The sequence below is a fragment of the Stegodyphus dumicola genome, chromosome 4, assembly GCF_044657685.1.
Source record: "Stegodyphus dumicola isolate Sdum_Otavi_A_Nest chromosome 4, ASM4465768v1".
Lineage (NCBI taxonomy): Eukaryota > Metazoa > Arthropoda > Arachnida > Araneae > Eresidae > Stegodyphus > Stegodyphus dumicola.
In genome coordinates, this window is record NC_140771.1 from 73,407,770 (window position 1) to 73,429,762 (window position 21,993).

The 21,993-nt window shown below is 32.6% G+C and overlaps 1 protein-coding gene across 5 annotated transcripts in view; it reads left to right on the forward strand.

Annotated features, from left to right (window-relative positions):
• Positions 1-21,993, forward strand: part of LRR (capping protein regulator and myosin 1 linker 1 leucine rich repeat protein) — a 224,324-nt gene that overhangs the window by 184,719 nt on the left and 17,612 nt on the right. For all 5 annotated transcript variants that reach the window (XM_085815078.1, XM_085815079.1, XM_085815080.1 and 2 more), the window contains 2 exons: positions 7,606-7,768; positions 10,705-10,824. In XM_085815078.1, coding sequence (XP_085671204.1) covers positions 7,606-7,768; positions 10,705-10,824 — 283 coding nt within the window. The remainder of the gene's footprint in view (positions 1-7,605; positions 7,769-10,704; positions 10,825-21,993) is intronic.

Sequence of the window (21,993 nt, forward strand, 5' to 3'; positions counted from 1 at the left end):
GTGAATTATGCATAATACCACTAACTACGAATCCAAAAACCGTTTCCTGGAACAATAAGTCTTTTATTGCGCTGCGAATTTGACCCGATTTTAATAAGAAACATTCTGCACCCGGTAATAAATCAATTTCCTCAGGTGTGTTAAATCTGTAATCAGTTAAGGAATTATCCCTGGGGATGTCAATATTTTCAATAGGTATGGGGGTAAGGGGAGTCATTTCTGTAATTTTGGGAACAATAAAAAAATCAAGTTCTCTAGAGAATGTTTTTTCCCTATTGGCAATTGGAGTCCTCAATTTATAATTTTAAGTGATATCAGTTCCATTTAATCCTGAAATCGGAGCGAAAACCCTTGTTTTTGTAATCCCTAATTGTTTTGCAAAATTATCAGACACACAGTTAATCTGTGAGCAGCTGTCAAGAAAAGCCTTTCCTTTGATGAATGTCCCCTTCGAAGTTTTCATCATAACAACCGCAGATGGCAAGATAACACTTTTATTCATAGCTAATAAACAATTTGAAAGACTCGTCGCCTTCTCATTAGGCACTGGAGAAATATCCTTCCCCCCAGGTGTCTTCTGCTCTATCGTCTGCGGATGTTTATTTGAAACAGAATCCGAATTCGATGACTCATCCTTATGAAGCAATGTATGCTATTTTGAATGGCAAATATTGCAAAAATGATTCGATCGACATTGTGAAGCAGTGTGCTTTTTTCCAAAGCAGTTTAGACATAAGTTATTTCGTTTTACTAGCGTAAATCTTTCACCAAAATTCATATCAAGGAATTTACTACATTTAAAAGGGAATGTGGCGAATTACATATAATGCAGTTTCTTTTCGAATTATTTGAATCAACAAGAAGGTTTTTGTTTTAATTTTATTTGTTTGTTTTGATTTTATTGTGTTTTTTTGGATATTTTCCAAAGTTTGATTTCTTTTTTCTAAGAATGTCATCAAGTTATCGAAATTAGGAGCATCTGAAGCGTTTACCGATAATTCGAATTGTTTTCGAGTTTCCTTGTCTATTTTGTCTAAAATGACAGTAGTAATTAAAATATCAGAGAATTTGTTTCGTTCAAAAACCAAGTTTTTTAAAGCTCTAATGTTTTTATTCACAGTGTCTACTAAGATGCCTTAATTCTTTCGATGATTCATGAATAATTTTTTCGAATTCTAAAATAGCTTTAATGTGAATGTTAACAAGAATTATCTTGTTTTCGAAACGATTTTCTAAAGCCCTAAATAATGATTCAAAAGTATCTTCCTGAGTTTGCAACAATTTTGTTTCTCCCTTAAGAGTGGCGTGTAGATAATGTAGCTTTTGTGCATCTGTTAATTGAGTATTCGAGGTAACAATATTATTAAATTCAATTTTAAACAAGCTCCATTCTTCATACTTTCCGCTAAATTGCGGAAGTGGAATTTCTGGTAACTTTATTTTACAACTACTCTTTGCGATATCAACCTTATTAATATTAGCAACATTATCAATTAACATTTGATTGAAACTTACCTCTAGATCGTCGATTCTTGCTTCTAGATCTAATAATTCCTCTTCTAATTCAGAAGTATCATCCTTTTCAGGCACAGCAATATAATATTCCGATCATAGTGTGTCCAATGCAACTGACATCTTTTCCAAGGCTTTGAGCTTGGCATCTATTTTGATTTTTGTCCATGTGCTGGTACTATCCGCTATGACAGTCTCTATTCTAGTTAGCTGGGCTTTTAGTGAGCCCTTCTTTCGATTTAAAGCAACTATAGTGGCCATTCTATTCTAATATGAACTTAGTTAACAAAAACAAAACAACTCCGGCTCAACGGACCATTAAATTTGTTTGATATAAAATGCTATGAGTTATGAGAGATAATTGGCGCTGGTTCCAAAATAAAACTAAGTTAGGCCACACAAATATTTAATTATTTACATAATGTACAAGGTTACAAGTTAGGTGCTCTATTAGCACAGACAAAGTGGAACGAATGAACGCACCATAGGTCCGCTGCGTACCTTCTTCAACAACCAACTCAACTAAATTTGGCTCCTCTCACAAGAGAGCGCTATATTAAACCGAACAGTTTTCATGCCATTAGTAAATCTGCATGCAATAGTTGTAGAGTTATCAACAATTTAAAAGTTGTTTAAGTGCGGCTAAGCGTAATTTTTGTTTACAATAGCAGTCATATTTGTTTACATTTTGAAACTTAGCAGAATAGTGAATTAAGTCAGTTTCTTCATCTACAGTGTTTTTTTTTTTCGAGTGGGGGCATATGTAAGCTTTGTACACTGAAAAATCTTTCTAGTTGTCTGCTGGCAGAATTGATTGTTTCTGAGTAGAAACTCCTAATTTTAATTGTAAAAATTGTTTTTTTAATTCTGTTTGGTGTTCATTTTTTCTATATTTTAAAAAAATTTTAATGAAGATATTTTGAGATTTTATGCATTTTTGCCTTGCCGTTAAGTGAGAACTGGATTAACCCCTTAACTGGTCAATTTTTTTCCAGAAATGTTCCAAAAAACATATTTTTATTGCATATAATTAAAGGCCTAACTTAGTATAAAAGGAAAATGAAAGAATTTTTTAAAAATTTTGATAAATAATGAATTTAAGCATTTTTTTATTTTATAACTTTGTAACACAAATGCCTCTACATGTTGGCTTTTTGTAATCACAGAGTTTATGCAGTGAAGCCTATTATACAGATCTCACGAACTGCAAATCGAAAAGAAAACTTACCATATGTTAAAAATTCATACTTCCAATACCATTGTTGAGTAGTCCTTTTTTGTGTGATACAATTTAAAACACGGTGTCAGACAAAGTCCTACATCACAATCAGGACAGAAATACCGTGTTTCCTTTCGGATTCTCTTTCCACTTTCATTCCTCCTGGAACAGCATACAACGCATTGTCTGGCAGGTCTAAGTTTTTTCTCTGTTGGAGCAATAACTTCTATGAAGTGTCTCTCGGTCAGTCTCAAAGGATTAGGCTCAGAACCAGGTCGTCCATATTTGCAAGTCATCCCAGAATGGTATTTCTCGATAATTCTGTCAACAAGATCAAGTCTGAACTGTAACTGAGTTTTCTTTCCACCTTTTTTACAATATACGACATATGAGTTCCATATGGCAATATCAAAAATGTGGAAAAAATTTTTCTATATTTTTTTCCTCTCTTTCTAATGACTTCAAAATTTTTCAAATTTTGGTCCATGCGGTCTACTCCTCCCATTGTGTTATTGTAATCCATAACAATTTTTGGTTTCTGTTTCGTTTCAGAGTGGACCTATATTTCTACCTTTGCAGTATTATGAATAGTATACAGTAATGAAACATTCTTTTTGTCCATCCACTTCATAACAGTAACTTTTCCTCTCTGAAATGCAATGATTTCTCCTTTTTTTAGTTTTTTCTTTTGCATTTCCTTTGGGACTTCTTTTCTCTTTAGATTCAGGGTGCCATATGTATCCGTTTGACACGAAATTAATTTATCAGCTAATTCTGGCGACGAATAATAGTTATCCGTCGTAAGACAATATCCTTTATGCAGTAACGGATGCATCATTGTCATAACAACTTGTGACGAAATACATAGATTTGAAAACTCTGGTTTCAGAATCGTGTTTTTGCCTGTGTATATTATTACAGAGCATACATAACCAGAAATTGATTCGCACAGCATGAAGCATTTTATTCCAAATCTTGCTCTTTTTGGGGGAATATACTGCTTCCACCGTAATCTTCCTTTGAAAAGCATAAGGCTTTCATCTATAGTTACATCACGTTGTGGTGTCACCGTCGAGTGAAACTTCTCATTCAGATGTTTCAAAACCTGCCACAATTTCACTAATTTTGGGCATTCGTGACTTTGTGCATCAAATGCTGAATTATCCGAAAAATGTAAGTATTGTTGCAAAAGGTGAAATCGATGATGAGTCATTATTTAGGGAAAAAAAGGCGTGGAATGTCTTTTACTCCAGTACTGATAAACTGCGGGCTTCCTTATAATTCCTTTCAGTATAACCAGAGCAAAAAATATATGCATCTCTTCCTGAGTTGTTTGTTCCCGAAATTTACTTCTTGAGAATTTTTTTGCAGTGCTTGACTGGATGCACTGTGTCGCATATCTGTTTGTTTCTTCCACAATTTTATTCATCAAAGAAGAATCAATAAATGCTTCATAAAATTGTAGTTCATCAGAAGTATCATCAATATGTATATTTACTGCTGGAACACCAGCAAAATTGAACCTGCGACACGGAAGAGGCGAGTTTTCTACATCAATTTCAATAAAATTTCTAGCAGAAGTCAAGTCTTCATCGGAGCTGATCTCACTACACGTGTCATCTGAAGAATTATCCAGAACATTACAAGACAGTTCTGAATTTGTATCCGAATCATCAGAAGCATCTAACAATAGAGTATCATCATCTATTGTATCATCCATAACTAAAGAGCTTTGAATTCACAACCAAAAAACCGTGTAGCAAAACTTTCAAGAACCAAGAATGCAAAATATTTTCGACTTCTTGTAATAAAAGAAAAAACTGGTTAGAATCATTTTAAATAGTATGGACAAGCTACGCCATCTATTGAAATCTTCTAATACTAAAGCCTCTCTTTCAATATATTAAAAATACGGGCAAATCAAAATAAGAAAGGGGGAAATATCGATGCACGTACACCGTACGGACAAACCAGATGTGCCCAATGATCAGTAGCCCGTACACTGTACGGGCAAACCAGTTAAGGGGTTAATTGAAGGAGAATATCTCTAATGAAATTTGAGGAAATTATCTTAAATGAAACGCGGCAAAAAATGTGTATATTTTAATATTCCGTACAAGGAAGTCACGTGGTGTCCGCATCAGATTTTTTTTTTTTTTTTTTTTTTTTTTTCAAATATGAGTCCTTCACATTGAATTACACTTTTCATAGAATTTTAAGAAAGTTTCAAAAATGGGAAATAGGCTGATTTGTATTTTTTTTTTTTTTTAAGTACTTCAGGCATTTTAGGTATGGTATTTATTGCTTTCTCACATTAAGAATTCCTTCCCCTTCATAGTTGCCTTTGAAATGTTGTTAATTCTCGGATGATGAATTGTGTATCACTAAGGTCTAGGCTATATTTGTTGGATATCCTAGTTTTGAAAGATGATTTTAAGCTGTGCTGCCAATGTCACAGTATTGTTGTGACACAAAAGTTACTATTTCTTGAACAAAACTATATAACTATATAAACATATTTTTCTCATAAATATTAAAATCTGAAGTTTTAATTTATTATTAATCCAAAGGGGCAATTTGCCCAGAAGGACTATTAATTTTGTTTTCGCATTTTGCATTGGTTCACTATAAATGTTGGTTCACTTTTCTTTTTCATGGCTCTAGATAAATGGCTTTCAGGATTTTTGCATAATAATTATTGTTCATTGTTTTTCCATTGGTATGTAGTGTTTGCATCTGTAAGAGCAGTGTATATCCAGCTAAAAAGATCTTTATCAATTACATGTTAATGCCCTGAAATACGGAAGCACAGTTAGTGTTTTATTACTTTATAACATATTCTAATATTTCAAGTGTTTCATCATGGCTCATCCCAGGTTTAACACAAAATTCAATTACATATCTGCTGTATAGTTTTAGAGGCATCTTCCTCTCTTACATGGCAAATATCTTAAGTGCTTTCACACTGTAACTACATGTTAAAAACCATGACTGTCTGTTCAAATGCAAACAATGCATAATTTTTAATAAACCTGTTTATGGCTGTCAGGTATAATACCAGGAACAAGAAATAGAGAAGCTGAAGCAAGAAACTAGAAACTTGTTTCATCTTGATGCCATCATAAGCAGCTGATTTTTAGAAGAATTAAAATTTCTATCTTTCCCCCCAACCCGTTGTGTCTTTTTATCTTGCTATTGATCAGCTGCATTTTTATATGAAGACTCTTATTAAGCGAAAACTTGTGTTTATATAAGTATTTAGGATTCAATTTCTAATCTGTTATTCTTAAATCAAATCGCATTAAAGTTGTCTATTAAAGCTCCATTCTAATTTTTATTCTATCAAAATGTAAGTAAATGAAATGCATAGAATAGTTTGAGTATTCTCTTTGTAGATGGAAGTGTAGGTTACAAATAAATATTTTTGCATTTTTCTTTCTAAGGCATGACATGTTGTTTTCACATAAAATTTAATTAAAATGTTCGCTGTCAAAGCTAATGTAGTGCGCCCGCTCACACATGCCAAAATCCTGTCTGCATCTTTATGTTTTGAAATTACTTTCTTCTGTTTTATTATTTAAATATAGATACAACTGATTATTTTTAGCAAATTCTGTGAGTACAAATAAATTCATGCGAATATATTTGTAGTTGTCATATGAAATAATATTTTTGATGCTTGTGGAATTACAAGATAACTTCATAAACAAGTCTCGCCTGTTCTGTGCATTCACAAACAACTGCATGTGCAATATATAATTTTCCATTAGTCTCACACAAGTCAGTGAACTAGAATTTGAGCAGTATGTTTATGTTTTCTAAGTGAATCTTAAAAAAAAAAATCCCTTTTAAAATTTATATTTTATATTTACGTTTTGAAAAATAAATGATCCATTTCAGGAAGGCAAGTGTATTATTTAGTACCTTTCTTATGTGAAACATCTAAATATTGTATGCATTTGCTGTGACAGTACTCATTTTAGGTGATTTAAAGGTGATCAGTAGCAAGTGTTCTTGTAGATGGCAGTGAATGTGTTAAATTTGTAACTATATAAACATATTTTTCTCATAAATATTAAAATCTGAAGTTTTAATTTATTATTAATCCAAAGGGGCAATTTGCCCAGAAGGACTATTAATTTTGTTTTCGCATTTTGCATTGGTTCACTATAAATGTTGGTTCACTTTTCTAATTGTTGCCACCAAATATTAGAGCCCTGCATTACATTTAAAGAAATTAAATAATGAAGAATCTGCATAAGTGTATGTATGTTTCTTACATTGTGATAAAACAACGGTACCTAGAGCCATCAAATTTTGAATAACGTACATTTCCACCGAATATGAGCATCTGAAAGCCCAGATTTAGAATTTGTTTTATCTATTTCATATTTTGTAAAACTTAACGAATTTTTGATTAACAAACTCAATGATTACAAAGCAATAGCAACACTGTATGAGGGGGGGATACATTTTTATCTCCAGCACGTGAGACTGCACATCGAAAACTCTAAAGATATGTTTATTTTAAAATTATTTTGGGAATTGAATGTTGAATTGAATTTTATGGTTTAAGTGCGAAGAACATGATATTTAATAAATAAAGGCAACAGACAAAATGTTAAAAGAAGTCCCTTTAGGCATAATGTAAAATCTGAAAGCTTTCAGATTTTTTTTTATTAATATTATTATTTCTTGGCAACTCTCTTATAATTTTAATGTACTATTTTCTTTAGAACCATCTTCTTATATCATTTGCTATCTAAAGCATGTTATTTTATGAAATAAAATATCTTAACATTTTTAATTTTATGCTAAAAGATTTTTTTAAATGTTGTTCTGGAATTATAAATGCGTTTTACAATATATTTTAGGCAGCTGAAGAAAAAAGTCTATCAGAAGCAATGTCTGTTTTACAGAGTGTGAAATTAAAACCTACAGGTTTAAGTCAAACATTGAAGTCGCCAACTGATTCCACAGCTACAGAAGAGTCAAATGTACATGCTTCAACTACTTCAGTTATCACATCCTCACCTGGTATGTGTTTAAATTTGTTTTTATAATTTGACAGAATAATACTTTTCATGCTATTTCAATAATTCAAAGCAAATAACTTTTCTTTTGTTACTGCTTATATTGAATAACTTAACCCTCTGCAGATTAGTAATTTAGTTAGTTGAATACATAGCTTATGCTTCGGACAGGGCCTGAATGCCTCTATCTTACACTTTTATTGGTTTACAAATTTCTGTGGATAATATAACAAAATATATCATTAGCAGGGTTAATTTCTTGTAATACGTGTTCTGGTGAACTTTGCACCAAAAATAAATTAAAGAATCATGGTAGCTAACAAAAGCCTGTATGGTTTATAACTGCATTTCTCAACCTTTTTTTTTTTTTAAATGGGAGCCACTATTATAAATTAGAATATTCTTCAGACTACCTTATTCTCATCATCTTTAAAGCAATTTTAGCACATGTATCAGTATACTTATATTTTTTAAAAAATTCATTTAATTGTATATCGATATTTTAATTTATTAATAGAAAAAATTTGTGTGCTTTTTTTAATAATTCAATCAAAGATATTAGAGTTAAGATAATCTTTATCTTATTAATTAAAATTTGAATAAGTTTTGGTACCCATATTAATGAGATGAATGTGTGTGTCAATTCTGCATTTGGATGCACGCTGGCAAGCTTAATTCTGTGATACACATACACATTAAATCTATTTCAGTATTTTGTTTTTAATTGAATTAGTTATGAAAACCCTTTCTCACATAGTCATGAATGCAGACTGAATTATGATTTTTAACGCACAATTGTATAGTTCACTGTACTCTATTTTTACTTGTAATGAACCAAGAGGCACCAGTTTTGCAGCGAACTGATGATGAAAAGCATCACAGTCATATTGCTTTAAACCCCTCTTTTGTTGCTAAGACTAGAGTGGTATACCATAGATAAGGATCACCATTAATAAATTTCATAAAATATTGGTCTGAGGGGAGAATTAATTTTTTTTTTTTTTTTTTTTGTGTTGTTGTTGTCATTTTCTGAAATCAAGGACAGCTTTGTGGATCTCAGATTGAGAAGCACTGATTTGTAAACAATGTGTAAAACAAATTATGTAATTTATAATAATTATTCTATTGCTGTTATTACTGTAAATCTTAAGTCAAAATATTTTTATTATTAAGTTCTGAAATTTGAATTGAATTAGTAATTTTATATTTGTATCAGTGTTATGTAAGAGAAAGAAAATTTTTCTTCAAAGAATATTCCAAATATCAGAATAGTGTTTTTCTAATTTCACTATCTACAAGTACATAATAAATTTTAAGTAAAAATTTAGAACTTATTAACTGTTATTCTGAAATTTTTGTGTGACAAATTATTTTTCAGTTTAATAATTTATTAGATGTTACTGTTATTGATGCATATTAAAAAAATCTTCCAGAAATAAAAGATAATTTTTTTATGTTTGCAAATAATGTTTAAAAAAATTTTTAAGTTGAAATCATTGATTTTTAATTATTGTCACTTTAACCAGGGCTTAATTTCTAAGATTAGAAGTGCCAGAGGAAGTGCCTATGGAAGACCGTCAGCAAAGAGGAACAAGAGTCAATAAATAAATAAAATGACTATTAAAATCCTTAATAATTTTAAAATAGTTAATTACTAACAAATTAATTAACAGCTATTTAATTAATTAATGTTTATATATTGATTAATGTTTATAAATAATTAATGTTTATAAATTGTTATTTAATCAATAATTATTATATGATTAATTATAACTTAATTGATAATTATTAGATAATTAATTATTATTTAATGAAATAATTAAGTAATTAAAATTAAATAAAATGTAAAGAGATAAATTGAAATTCAATAAGCGATTTTTAATATAATCTTATTGTTAAAATAAAATTTTAGAGATCAAATTTCTACTGAAATTGTTATTCAGTTACATAAAAGAAGTGCCACAGCCTTCTTATTCAGGGTTCCGGTGCGTTCAGGCTAGAATTATGATTTATTACAAAAACTAAGAAGCACCGGAGCTGAGATCCGGTGGGCTTCCGGCCCAGTTGAAGTGATCGTAGGGGGGTGAACTTCTTTTATCATCACAAAAATTAAATATACTTGAAGTATAGCTGATGAAAATTCCAGGGCAAAACAGAATGAGGGTATGAGTGGGTGGAAACAAAAAATGAAGGGAATTTTGGTGAGAGATAACGTTCTCCTTGACCGTGGCTCTCTGCTGATATAATTATAGCCACCAAGCAGATGTGTGTCAGGGGTAAAATGAGTTCTGAATCTGACTCCTAAGGATGAATGTAAAACTGCTGTTTACGCTTCCCCCTCCCATTAGTGGATACTGTGGGAAGGCAATGTATAGGACGTGCTTGAGCAGTTTATCTCAGTATTTCCCTCTTATTGTACTCGCTGTCACTTAACGCACATTTAAGAACACAAATTTTCCTTCCTGGGAGGATAACTAACTGTAAACATCGATAACAATACACTGGATATGATGGCATGGCTAGAAATTTAAGCATTCCTAAACAAACTCCCACAAATTTATTGCCCTTCTTAAAGGGAAAGGTTTCCGCATGTGAGCGAGAAAACTTTATTTGAATGTCTTATGTACTCATGAGTTCGTATTTCTAGGGAAATAGAGTATTGCAAGGTCTACTTATTGTTAAACTAAATTGTTAGGACTTCTAATTTTTTCCCCTTTTAAATTATGGTTCATTTTATAACAAAAAAGTACCGGAGCTCATCTTATTTACAACTCCAGTGCACTTTGGCTAAAATTGTAATTTATCTTAAAAATTTAGAAGTACTGGAGCCGGGCTCTGGCGCAATTTAAGCACTGACTTAACAAATATTGCATAGCAAATATAATGTGCAGCTGTAAACCTGATCATAAATATTTTAATATTTGCATCTACAAATTTTAGGTTCTCCTCAGCTGGACCCAGGAGGAAGATTAACCCCAAGTTTAAAATCTAAGCCACCACCTATAGCTCCAAAGCCACGGCCAAAATCTGTTGGAGGGACTTCTGAAGTGAGACTATCAGGTATGTAAGCTCTTGTATAATCTCTGAAAATATTTTCTGCATGCAAAATTAAATTATGTAATATATGATGCATAAAATACTATGATAATACAGTAGAAGTCTAGAAATCTGCAAAGCTTGGGACCAGAGGTTGTGTGGATTTTAGGATTTTGCGGATTTCAGAACAGAAAAGATAAAGCATAATATTCGGAATAAAAGTGCAAAATAAATAAGGTGTATTAGATACATTTAATTAAATTATTATATACGTTATTGCAATAATTTATTATATGCATGAAATTATTATTACATATATAAATGATTATATTATTCATTGTATGATATGTACACAGCATCAAGGTTTGCTGATTTCACCTCATGCAAGGATTTCCGGTTCGGATTCCGATGTTAGAATCACTGTTGCTGTAAAATTTCAACAGCTTTTCTTTATTTTTTTGTATATCATACACAATCGTGTCGCAATTCCATACTATTCTGCTATAAATCGAGGAATAGCACCTGCCTCCATCTTTTGCAGAATTTGCACTTTTTGCCTTACCATCAATGCAACGTGTTTATGTTTTCAGCGTTGCAAGCAATAAAATCATGAGTGCATTTCTTATCTGTCATTGTATTAAAAAGAGCTGAAATTTAAAATATTCTTAATTTATCCACAAAATAAAAAAAAGGCAGGATAAAAAAAAAGGCAGCATTAAACAATCTCGTGAAATAACAAAGCTCAGAAAATACAACGTGAATGGTGAACTTGAACAAAGAGTTGAGTGAATCGTCTGCTTTTTGACCTAGATGCAGAGATTAGAGTTTAAAAACTTTTATCTTATTTTTTTAAACTTTTTTTATGTCAATAATTTGGTAATTTTGAGGGGCAACATGGATTTCAGGTCGGCGGATTTTCGGTATTTGACTGTACTGATGAAAACTTCGTGTAACTTGTAATTTATTCTATGTAATTTACTTCTAAGAATATAAGATTGATTTCAATTGTTAAATGATGTATGTCATTTAAGTAATTCATATGAATATAAAACCACAAATATGTCTTATGTGGCGCTTTGTCATTTTTTGTACATGTGTGGTATGATATGTAACTGAGTATCAATATATTTGAATAAAAGTTTTGTGTAATGATTTTGAAAGAACAAAAAATCACTTTGAATAAGAAAAACCTTTGTTATGCCATCTTGTGAGTATATTCTGATGATTTTTTGTATTAAACTTGAAGTCAATTATTGCAGAAAGTAGGCATTATCTTCACTGATGATTTTCACCAATGCTGAGGCATATTTTGGATCCTGTGTCTGCAGAACTGCCTGTCTTGGGGAAGTCTGCTGATCACTCATCACTTTACATCTTTACATCTTAGAATAAGGGCTGTGTCTTGAGATACAGATCACTGACTAGATATATGGGAGTCTGTTGATGTAGACAGGTAGACTTTTGAAATTCAGACCAGGCACATGCAATCTTGTACAAAATGAACATCATAAGAAATTTGTCAGTGAGATTTTTCAGTGTTAAATGTACAGTTTGTCAATAATGATGATGTCTAATGGAAGTAGCTACCAGAAGATTATGCCACTAGCTGTGTTACTCATGTAATAGAGATCTTTGTTTCAGCCAAAATGTGGTATTTTTTTATCTTCATCCAAATTCACGTTAATTTTAGGCTGATATAGAATCAGCATTCTTCATTCCATGATGGTAAAATCAAGTGAGTTTATGTCCAAGTGAGTCTGTTCTTCAAGATTAATACCTTTATTATGAAATTATGAATTAATAATTTCCACTGCATTCTCTTACAGCAACATTTCTCAAAACCTGCCTTATGGCCCTCGTAGATTAAGAAAAAAGCAAAAAAATTCAAATTAACTTTGTCTCTCTGTAGCTGAAAATTTTAAAGTTTAAAAGATACACATGGCAGTCATCTGCCACTTTTTCTCCCAAGACACATTTATGAAATTTATTACTAGTTACCCTAGCTATGGACTTCCCACTCTAGTCTTAGCAGTGGATGAAGGATTTAAAGCTTTATGACGGCAGTGCTTTTCACCTTCATATATTGCCTTCATCTGGACTCGCTGGGCTTATTGCCAGTGAAAACACAACTTAATTAATTGTGCAATTGTTCTTTAAAAATTATAACTCAATTTGTTTATCATTGTGAAAAAGGGTTTAATCACTTTGAATTATTAAAAATGAATATAAATATTCTTCTGTTACTTTAATTACTTAATATCAACATAAAATTAAATGAATTTGAATTAATTCCATTTTTAAAATATAAGTATAGCAGTAATAACATATGCTTAAAAAAAATTGCTTTCAAAGGGAACAAGGGGTTAACAAAATATTCTAGTTTATAAAAGGGGTTCTTACTTGAAAAAAGTTTGAGAAACGCTGTCTGACACTAACTCAGAGGTTCTCAACCTTTTGACTAATGTTTACCATCTAAACAAAAATTGAAAACCCTTAGTACCACCACCAATCTTGAACAAAGTTTGGATTGCATAAATTTATGAGTGTTAGAGAAAAAACTTAATCAGGATGTTGGGTTTTTAATTTTAAAATTTAATCGTTAAAAATACTTTGCTTCTTTGCGTACAATATGTTTTTCTCTTGCATATCACTAGTGGTACATGTACCACCAGTTGAGAACCCTTGCAGTAGCTTATCAAATGCCATGACTTGAATTGGGTATTAAACTCATCTGTGAAGCTCTAACCATAAGTATAGACAAAGATAATCAGGTTTCATTTGTTTAAAAGATATCCTTAACCCAGTAGCATTTGCTGTTCCCCTCAATGCCTATTAAAAAATCAAATCTAAAACGACAAAATAACATAAATAAAAAAGCTCTGTTTTAATTTTTGAAATAAAACTTTAGTTCCAGCATTTTAAAATATTGAACATAACATCTGTTTTGATATGCATTTTGATATTGCTTTAAAATACTGGACATAACATCTACTTTGTTTCTTTTATTAGCAAAATTGTTGCTGATATCCTAGAAGTTTGTTTCATTTGTCCAATTGCTCTGTTGTAACTACTGTAATGTTTATTACTCATTTTAGTTCTTAAGTGCCTCTTAACAAATTCATGCCTAGAAAAACTCGTCTCATAACCAGTCAGTGTGTTACCAAACTCACTGCAGTTTCACAGATGCTTTCCATCATGATAGAATGGGCATGTGGCATTTTCTGCTAAACCAAAGCAGTGCAGGTGGGCTTGGAGATAGTCATGCCCCATGTGCAGTCTGAATTTTGCCACGTAGCCTGGTCTGGGTAGAGTCCTTGGAATGGGACCTTTTGAAAAAAAAGGCTCTACCATTTCTTTCCTCAACACGCTTCTTCTCTTGAGCTCTTGATTTTGCTTTTAACTGAGGCTTCAATGATGTGTTTGGCCAATGATAGGTAGATTAGCATGTCCAGTTGGCAGTGGGTTGTTCCACTCTTAGTTAACTCATCAGCTAATTCATTCTCATGGACACCAGCATGACTTGAAATCCATTGTAAATGGAAGATCCCACTATCAGTGATAAGTTTGGCAAGGATTGCATGTTCATTGTGGGTCCTAGTGCAGTTAATGAGTGTGTAGCTTACAAGAGTGATGATGGCTATTTGCAAATCAATGAGGAACACATCATACACTTATTTTGCCCTGCTGTTTTCTTATTTCTTCAGCCACCATGTGGATTGCCATGATCTCCCCATCATAATTGCTGTTATTTGGACTGACTCTGGCACAGCATTCAAAGAGTTTACTATGAACTCCCATTCCTGAGCTGCTTAGACTGGATCAATTAATATAGACGTGTAGCCATTCTTCTTCAGGATACCTCTTATGGATTGTTTCAAGAGCCGAGTTTTTAAGTTTTTTCAGGGATTGCTATATACTTAGGTGCTGTCTGCTTTAAGAGGGAATATGTTTCATAGGTAATGCTGGGAAGACAACTCGATGATGTTTGAGAGGTTCTGATATGCTCATGTTAAACCTTTACTTCATTTTTAACCATTCACCATGTAGTGTGGGGGACATTTGAATCTTGAATCTGGCACTAGTTGGTTAGTAACTGTCCCTGTGTATTTAATTAATGCATCTTGACATTTCCCAGAATTTAAGTGTGATCTTGTCACTTCTCATTTCAAGAGGCTTGGTGTTCATTTGTACTCCTTGTGCTTATTGGAGTCTAAAAAGCACTGCTGATTGTAGGCCTTTGTTCTGAACCTTGTCAAGCTTTTTAAGGGTGGGGTTTCTGCCACTTTTCATAAATAGTCCAAAAGTTGTCTAACATATGTTTTATAGGCAGTTGTCAGAACATCTCTGCAGCCCTACTTTGTCCTAGTTAGCAGTTTAAAAATGTTTAATTTGTTCTGGGCATGTAATTGATTATAATTTAACTGTCATTCATATCTTCATTAAAGTGAGAAAGGTCTAACAAGAAAGTAAAGTTTTTGAAGGTCTCTTTGTAATTTCTCTGAACTCTTCCTTTGTGTTCAGTGTAAAAACAATTCTCTTCTTGATTCAGTTTCATATCACAATCCAGCATCTCATGTTTCTTCATCCCATCAATGACCTCGGGTAAGATGACTGAAGGCTGATAGTTTGACCTGGGATCAAACACCAAGGCAGTGGGCAGGAGGGGCCGTATAAAGTTCACTTTATCTCTAATTATCAGTAAACTCGATATAGCAGAGAGTGGTTACTTAGCAAGCATGAGAATAAATAACACAACATGCCTGTTGGAAGTTCGGAACACGAGTGAGTATTTATTGGATATGCACAGTCATAGAAGTATATATCCCAGTGATGCCATTTATGGGCCAAGAACATATTTAAAACTAACCTTTTTTTTACACTCTCACTTTAGGTTTAAATGTCAGGTATCATCCTGGTTATTAAATACCATAAAAATTACGTTAGCACACATACATATAATAAAACATTAAATTACTAGTTTTCATTTTAAACCCATCATTACATCTCATGTTTTGCACTGTTTGCATTTTTTGTCAGATCTGCTGTCGTATCATAGTGGTCATATTTTGTATGTCAATGTGTTTAAGTTTCACAGCTTCTCGCACAAAATGGTGTTGTATATCAATATGTTTCAATCTACCATGATACACACTATTTTTTGCTGATAATAGCACTGTTGTTATCACAGTATAGTAATACTGGTTTTGCAGTTGAAAGTCCAAGTTCTGTTATAATTTTATGGAGCCATGTGTCTTCTTTAGTAGCTGCATAAAGAGCCACATATTCGCCTTCTGTTGTACTAGTTGCAGTGGTACTACCATGATGCTGCACCACCTCTGATGAGGAAAACATATTCAGTGGTTGGCCATCGATCCCCAGCATCACCTCCATAGTTTTGAGTTTCTGTAACCAAGGACATCAGTACTATAGTCTTTTGCAAAAAGATATCGCATCTGTAGTGGCTCAAAGATATCCCATTATGTGCTTGACAGTATTCCAGTGAACTCTTACCAGATTATTGGAGTATTGGCTGAGCAAATTCACAGCATAAGTTATATCTGGCCACATTGCTTGAGCTGCATAAAGAAGACTCCCAATGGCAGCCTGATAAGGAACAGGTAGATTTTGTTCCTTACTAGTTGGTAACTGAAGTTTAGACAACTCTTGATTTTGATTTAGTGGTATTTTACACCATGATATTCATGCATATTATTTTTGCGAAGCATACTCTCCACATATTGAGTTTCACTTAGGCTAATGGACCCTTTAGTCCTATCTCCAATTTTAATTCCTAAGCAATAATTTGCTGGTCACAAATCTTTCAAAGTTTTATGTTATTGCTAAAAATGAGTAAGTCATCAACATAAATAGTGATACTAGTTCTTTATTTCCATTTATTTTAATATATACACAACTATCAAAAGAACTTTGCCTCAGTCCCATTTCTATCAAACCTTTTTCTAACAGTTGGTACCATGGTCTGTCACTCTGCTTTAAACCATCTAATGCTTTGTTTAATTTCAAGACCTTTCCCTTTAAGTTTGCTTGTAAAATTCTCCAAAAACCATCTGGTATTTTCATATAAATGTCTTCATTTAGAGTTCCATGTACAAAAGCCATTACAGCATCCATTTGGTTAATTTCCCATGCATATATCGCTACACAAGCTAATAAAACTCTTAACGTTACATAACAGACAACTGGTGCAAATGTTTCATGGTAGTCTACCCCCTCAATCTGAAAATAGCCCTTAGCAACTAAACATGTCTTATACCTTTCAATCTTGCCTATGAAATTACATTTAATTTTGAAAATCCATTTACTATATTTTATCTTAAGGTTTATCTGTTATTTCCCATGTTTTGTTTTTAATATGACCTAATATAGTCTCACATACAGAATCCTTTGACTGGTTTGCATCATTACCCTTTAATGCTTCACCAGCGGTTTTTGGTTCAGAATACAAATAATTTTTTGCTGCTGCTAAATCTTTAACAAAGCACATACGATCTAAATTTGGCATTTTCACTTCTGGCATCCCATGTGTGTCAAAGTCCTGATAACTTTTCGGAAATCTAGTTTTTCTGTTTCTGGTCAATATAGGTGGCTCATCAACTATATTATTGTTACCGTGGCTATCATTTTGAGCAGTATTATGTTCAGGGTGATCAGATTTAGTGCTATCATTAACTAGTTCATGGTGATCAGACTGAGTACTATCATTAACCATTCCTTCCAATTCATTGTTCTGATCATCAGCAATTCCATTCTCAGTATCTGAAAATGTCATAATTATGCTCCCACTGAAAACATTATAAATTATAAAATCCACATTATAAAATTTTGGCATATTACTTGCCTTTTTTGTGGTACATTTTATTTTCCAAAAATTTTACATCTCGTGCATTTATTATTTCATAAGTTTCGGGATCTATTAATCAATAACCTTTTCTATTCAGACAGTACCCAACCAGCATTAATTCCTTTGATTTTATATCGCATTTTTTATGTTTTTGTTTTGGAATGTGAGTATGCATGACATCTAAAGACTCTCAAGTATTCTAAATTTGGCTTATCACCATTTCATTTTTCATAAGAAGCCATATCTGCAACTGCAATAGTTGGAGATACTTTCAGTGATTCCTTTCCACTTGTTAAATCTCTTAAATCATTGAAAATAATTTCACATACCTCTTCGATGATATATGTCAAAGCTTTGGTATCCTTTACTGGATTTTCTTTTGTACCCTCTACATAAGCCCATAAATCTAATTTACTAAGGAGTGTTTTCATGGAAAATTTCCAATCAGTCTGTCCACAGGATTCTTCCCAGTGAGCTCTAGGAGACTGCGAATTTTTTCTCTTCGCATCATTAGAACTTCTCAGACCAGAATGAGTAAGGTGTTTTAACCATCAATTCCCAAATCCTGGGCAGTGTTATAGAATAGGTTTGTGCACTTAGTCGTACACAGTCGTTTTATGAAAGATGGATTAATAAATCCAAATAAGTTATGTGTAAATGCTCAAAAGATGACTGAGGAGGCGAGTATCCGAGTTAGGATATTTAATCGCAGAAATAAACAAGAAAATTAAACTCACTTTCAGGGACAAGAAAAACTTAAAAGCTTATGAAGCTGAAATTCATGAAAACCGCAAAATTCTCACCAATTTTATCATTGAAGGTGACATGACGAATAATGAAAGAGAAGGTACTATTCCCCCAATTATTTTGAAATTGAAAAAGAAGTTGTTCAACAGATTATTCAAAATCTAACCAACGAAAATGATAATGCTAACGAAGTTACAAATAAAAATGAATGGCAAACCATACCCGTCAAAAAACATAATAAGAACGATCCTCCTAAAGATACAAATACAAACCCAATAGAAGAAGCATTAAACAATTCGTTTGATGCACTTAACCCAGAAGAACACCTCAATAATAAGGATAACAGTGATAAGATATCATATAAAAGCAAGATATTGCAAATAAAGTACCACTTCGAAAAATAAGAGTACCACCAATAGTCATTACAGATCCCAAATGTAATTGAAAGCAACTTCGGCAAAAAATTAAGGAACTCGGAGTGAATAAAATAGAAGGCAAAATAGGGGACGATACCTTAAAACTTAAAATATTCGAACCTGTAAACTTCAAAATAAATTAATCAAAGAGAAAGAGGAAAATTCAAAATAAATTAATCAAAGAGAACATTCCTTTCCACACTTAATCTACTTAATGCAAAGAAATTTTTAAGAGTAGTAATCAAAGGTCTCTCAGGAGACTTCACGGCACAAGACATAAAGGATGACCATAAACAAATGGATATTCCATTTATAAAAGTTAATTAATTCCAAAGAATGAGAGATGGAAATGGCAGTTTATCTCCCTGTCTAACATGTAGAATTCCCGAGAATCCCAGATGGTAAACATATCTTGGGATGTAAGATATTTATACGATATGAAGATCAGAATCACATCTTATAAAAACAGACCGGAGCCAGTGCAATGCTTCAAATGCCAGCACTAAGGCCATACCCAGAGGGCTTGTAGAAATAACCCAAGGTGTGTGAGATGTCTAGACTATCATCAGTCCTATTAAAATACCCATTAAAAATCAGATAAAAAGTCCTATTAAAAATCAGAAGGAAATGCAAGCTACTTGTGCCTTTTGTAAAGGATTACATGCAGCATGCAATGTAACCTTCCCAAACGACCAGGAAGCACTAAAAAGTCAAAAGCAACTAACCATATAAATAAAAACACTTTAACTACAAATGAAAACAAAATAACTTCATCCAGTTCTTATGCAACAGTAACTGCAGGAACCCTGAAAACAAATGTCAGAATGATCAAAAAAGAAAAAATCACAATACAGAAGAAAGGTTTGAAGAATTCACAGAATTCATCACCCATATCTACAAATTATACCAGGAGTATAAAAGTAATGAAAATAAACTGAGCATTGCACTGGCCGCCGTTCAAATGTTTGTCAATAGGGATTGACAATAGATTGTTTTAGAAGAGACAAGACATAGCTGAGCAGTAGAGTGCAGGCGTAGATCTCGTTACCTTTTAGATAATGTGTTCGATCCTCACTCATACTGAGAGGCTACTGTTTCTTATTTTCATCTGTTTTATCAAGCTAATTCTACAATATTGCTTCAAATAACTTTATTTTATTTGGAAAGATCACGCTAAATTTTTCTTTTAGGAGGAAATTTTGCCACTGTACATAGAGCATTTTTCAATGTTACTGTATATTTGTAAATATTTGTAATTATTCCTTTATTCAAGATTTTGTTCATTATGATATTCAAGCTTCTTTTAACCATTATGATTTAGATTTTTATTGCCAGCATGTTAAGATTTTTCTTATGTTTTGGGGACTTTTAATTAGTTGCCTTAGTTAATGCACTCCACACACAATATATGGCGGCACCTCCTTGACCAGATATTACTTCAGTTTTCCTGCACTTTTCAGTACAATTTTATTTTTTCATCTTATTAGATTTCGCAAAGGTTACATGAAAGTAAAGGCCTTTGGGCCATAGACTTTCGCATGATTGACAATCTCTGATCTCCGGAAAATTTCCAATCCATGTAATTTTCCCTTCCATTCAATTGTTTGTGACTAAATGAACCTTCTCCCCTTGGCATTTTTTTAACTTTAATCAATAAGAGACAAAAACTATAATTAGAGATAACTTCAAATAAATTTTCTATTGAGTTAATTTTATTCTCAAGAAATACTTACCTAAATAATTAATAGTTAAAAAAAATTATAATAATCTAACTAGTTAAGCTTTTACAACCATGTTGTTTAGTTACCCCTAACATGTGGACATTTTTGGTTAAAGTAATTTTATTAATTCAAAATTTACTCACAAAATTAAATAAACAAACTAACTAGACTCGTCATTAGATTATTTATCCTCATTTCTTAACCTGGATCCATAGCCTATTTGTAAACTCAATATAGCAGAGAGTGGTTACTTAGCATGCATGAGAATAAATAACACACAACATACCTGTTGGGTGTTTGGAACACAAGTGAGAATTTATTGGATAGTTTCAAGTGCCTCTGATATACCGCATTTAACATGCATTCACATGTTGTTTACAAGCGCACCAATGGCTGAGGAGTAAAGTTGCTGAACACTGGTAGTTCCGACCTGGGTTTGATTCCAGGTGAACAGGCTGGCTGCATGGGCCTTTTTGTGATTTTCCTCATGTGCAACATATAAACAAGCCAGTTTCCCTTAGAAAGTCCTCCATCATCCCTTCCCTTAGGCAGACAGCCCTTGCGAGCTTTGCTATATTTAAATAAACCAAACCACATGTTTTTTATCAGCTCTCTTGATATAGATGATTCTAGTAGCATTTCAGATGAGGTAATGCCTGATGTGTGAAAGAGATCAACTTTTAGGAGGTGGAGAAGGAGTGTGACCAATTGTCACGTGAACTGTCAGACATCCGGCTGGTTAAGTTATTCTAGGTCAGCTTAAAAATAAAAATTTTACAGTAAAATTAAATTAAAGCCTAAGGATACAGTTTAGGCAGTAGTCATAAATGCTATGTACAAATTTACAAGTGTCAGAGTCCTACAATAGCAGCTGAAAAATTGCACGGAGTATCAGAGTGAAAGTAGCATATGTGGTCACCCACCCAAGAGCTGACCACAACGAATGCTGCTTGAGTTTTCAGATCTTCACTGTTTTGAAAGACATAATATGTACAATTAAACCTTATTAGGTTGGAAAATCCTGGTTAACATTTAGTAAAAATATGCAGCAGAGGGTCATAGGAGAGTGGTCCTCAGTTAGGATTTCATACCGTAAAAGTCCAAAAAACTTCATATGCTCACACAATTTTGCATTATTAAAAAAAAAAAAAAAAAAAAAAAAAATCTTTATGTCCTGATGAAGAAATTTATTTCTTATATAGTAGTGGGCATTTGTTCATATTTGTAAAAATATTTTGTACCACTCTGGGTTTTGGTATGTCTGACTTTGTCGCAATAACCCAGGCCGCTGAAGCATAGGCCGTTAGAGGCCTGATGGTTTTAAGGTAGATCAATCATTTCTTAGCTATGTCCAATTTAGAGTACTTCCCAGTGATGGGAAGAAGACATGTCATAACCTTGATTGCTTTACTTTGTACATGTTCAATATGTGTAGTCCAGGTGAGTT